Genomic DNA, 1,689 nt, shown 5'->3' on the forward strand with positions numbered 1-1,689 from the left:
CCCCCCCCAGCAAAAAATAAAAGCGTGCACCTATGCCTGGTGTCATTAACGTCCTTGTTATTCTGCCCCTCTGGGGAACGCCTGAGAGAAGCCCTCGCTGTCCTGACGTCCTTGGCTTTCTCCAAAATGCCTTCAGGAGCCACCTTCTCTCCCGGCCCCGTTTTCTCTCTGGCCCTGTTTTGCTTCCACAATAAAATTCGTGCGGGTGTTAACGGCCAGTCGGGACGTGGCTCGGTTTTCAGGTCCTCGCAGCAAGGAGCCGAACGCGTGGATGCGAGTCCAAGCGGCGCGGCGGCAGAAACTTCGGCTGCTGAAGACTTCAGGTAAAACGAACGCTTTAAGCACCTGCCGCTTTCTGTTCCCACGCTCGTTCGGAGCATCTGACGCCGCGGTACTTGAGCAAACGCTCGAAGCTGTGAGGTGGACACAGCAGCAGGCCACAACTATACCATTACGTTCAAGCCATACTGAATTCACTTCATTTGGCCACTTTTTTTAGGTAGGTTTTCTCCTTAAATGCCAGCGTGATCATGGACATGCACGCACCCAAACAGGAGAGTGTTTCTGCACTGGTATATGACTAGTGTTTTATTCTCAATTTTTCTGTTTTCTAATACTATTAGTACTTGGCATTTAGATGTCATTTGAAGTCTTTAAATAGAGATAAGCTCATTTTGGTTAATTTCATCTAATTTGAGCAGACAGCTAGCCTTGTGAAATAGACGTTATTCTTATTTTGCAAGTGGGAAAGTTGAAGAAGCACAAGGTTAAGTGATTTAATGAAGGCTGTGGAGGGATCTGTCAGTTGGTATTAGCACTCAGATTAGAAAACTGTAGAACTCAACAACTAGGGGACGTTTCTGAGTTGCCACAGGTCTCAGAGGTCATGTTATCACTGCTAAAGACTGCACTAGGGAGCACCACAGTGAGCCCAACTCTGCTCATGCTACACATCCCAATCATACACAACCATACTGTGGCACTGGGCAAGCATCACTAAGCACACCTAGACGTATGAGCCCAGTGCTGCATTAAGGTAGTGACCTTACGTATCTTCTGGGGTGCACAGTAAGCTGAGCAGGCAGGCCATGCTTCATCACAGTGCTTCTTCGCGTGATCCTTGATGATGTAAAATGCCATGAGTGAGTTAGTAGCAGACCTGGAAGAGATCTTTCCGTTTCCCTGCTCTGAGCACGTGATGCCTGCAGGCTGGGTGCTTACATGCCTAGTTATGCAACTAAAGCTTTGATTATGACTTTTTGTCTTGTTTTCAAGCCTCTCCTTGGTGGATACTAACTTGCCAACTGAAGCAGAGACAGAGTTGCGCAGTTTTGTTGCCAAGCGCCTTACTAAAGGAGCACTTTTTGAAGGATTGGGCAATGTCGCATCTGTGGAGCTGAGGTAAGAGTATAGTATAATATGCTTTTTTAAATTTTTGATAAATGTAAGAAGGTATAAGACATGCCCTCAGGTTTGCTGCTGCATTTAGGTGTAATCCTGATTGTAGCTGGTTTAACCCTGATCACTGCAACTCAAAATTTTCTCTGCTTAACTGTTCAGTAGTAGTGGCACTTGCTGCTGTTTCCTTTAGGTGGCAGTGCAAAATAATATAAACTTTTGTTTTTAAATAAAGAATTGGTTTTGCTCGTGATCAGTGATCACACCTCCTGGGCATATAACAACAAGGGA

The 1,689-nt window shown here is 45.8% G+C and overlaps 1 protein-coding gene across 1 annotated transcript in view; it reads left to right on the top strand.

Moving 5' to 3' along the window:
* The first annotated feature begins 6 nt into the window (after window positions 1-6).
* CUNH17orf75 (chromosome unknown C17orf75 homolog) overlaps window positions 7-1,689 on the top strand; it is an 8,746-nt gene continuing 7,063 nt past the window's right edge. Inside the window, exons 1-2 of the mRNA XM_006017398.3 lie at window positions 7-323; window positions 1,276-1,401. Coding sequence (XP_006017460.1) covers window positions 127-323; window positions 1,276-1,401 — 323 coding nt within the window. The 5' untranslated portion in view covers window positions 7-126. The remainder of the gene's footprint in view (window positions 324-1,275; window positions 1,402-1,689) is intronic.

Source organism: Alligator sinensis, unplaced genomic scaffold (assembly GCF_000455745.1).
Source record: "Alligator sinensis unplaced genomic scaffold, ASM45574v1 scaffold282_2, whole genome shotgun sequence".
In the NCBI taxonomy this organism is placed as follows: Eukaryota; Metazoa; Chordata; order Crocodylia; family Alligatoridae; genus Alligator; species Alligator sinensis.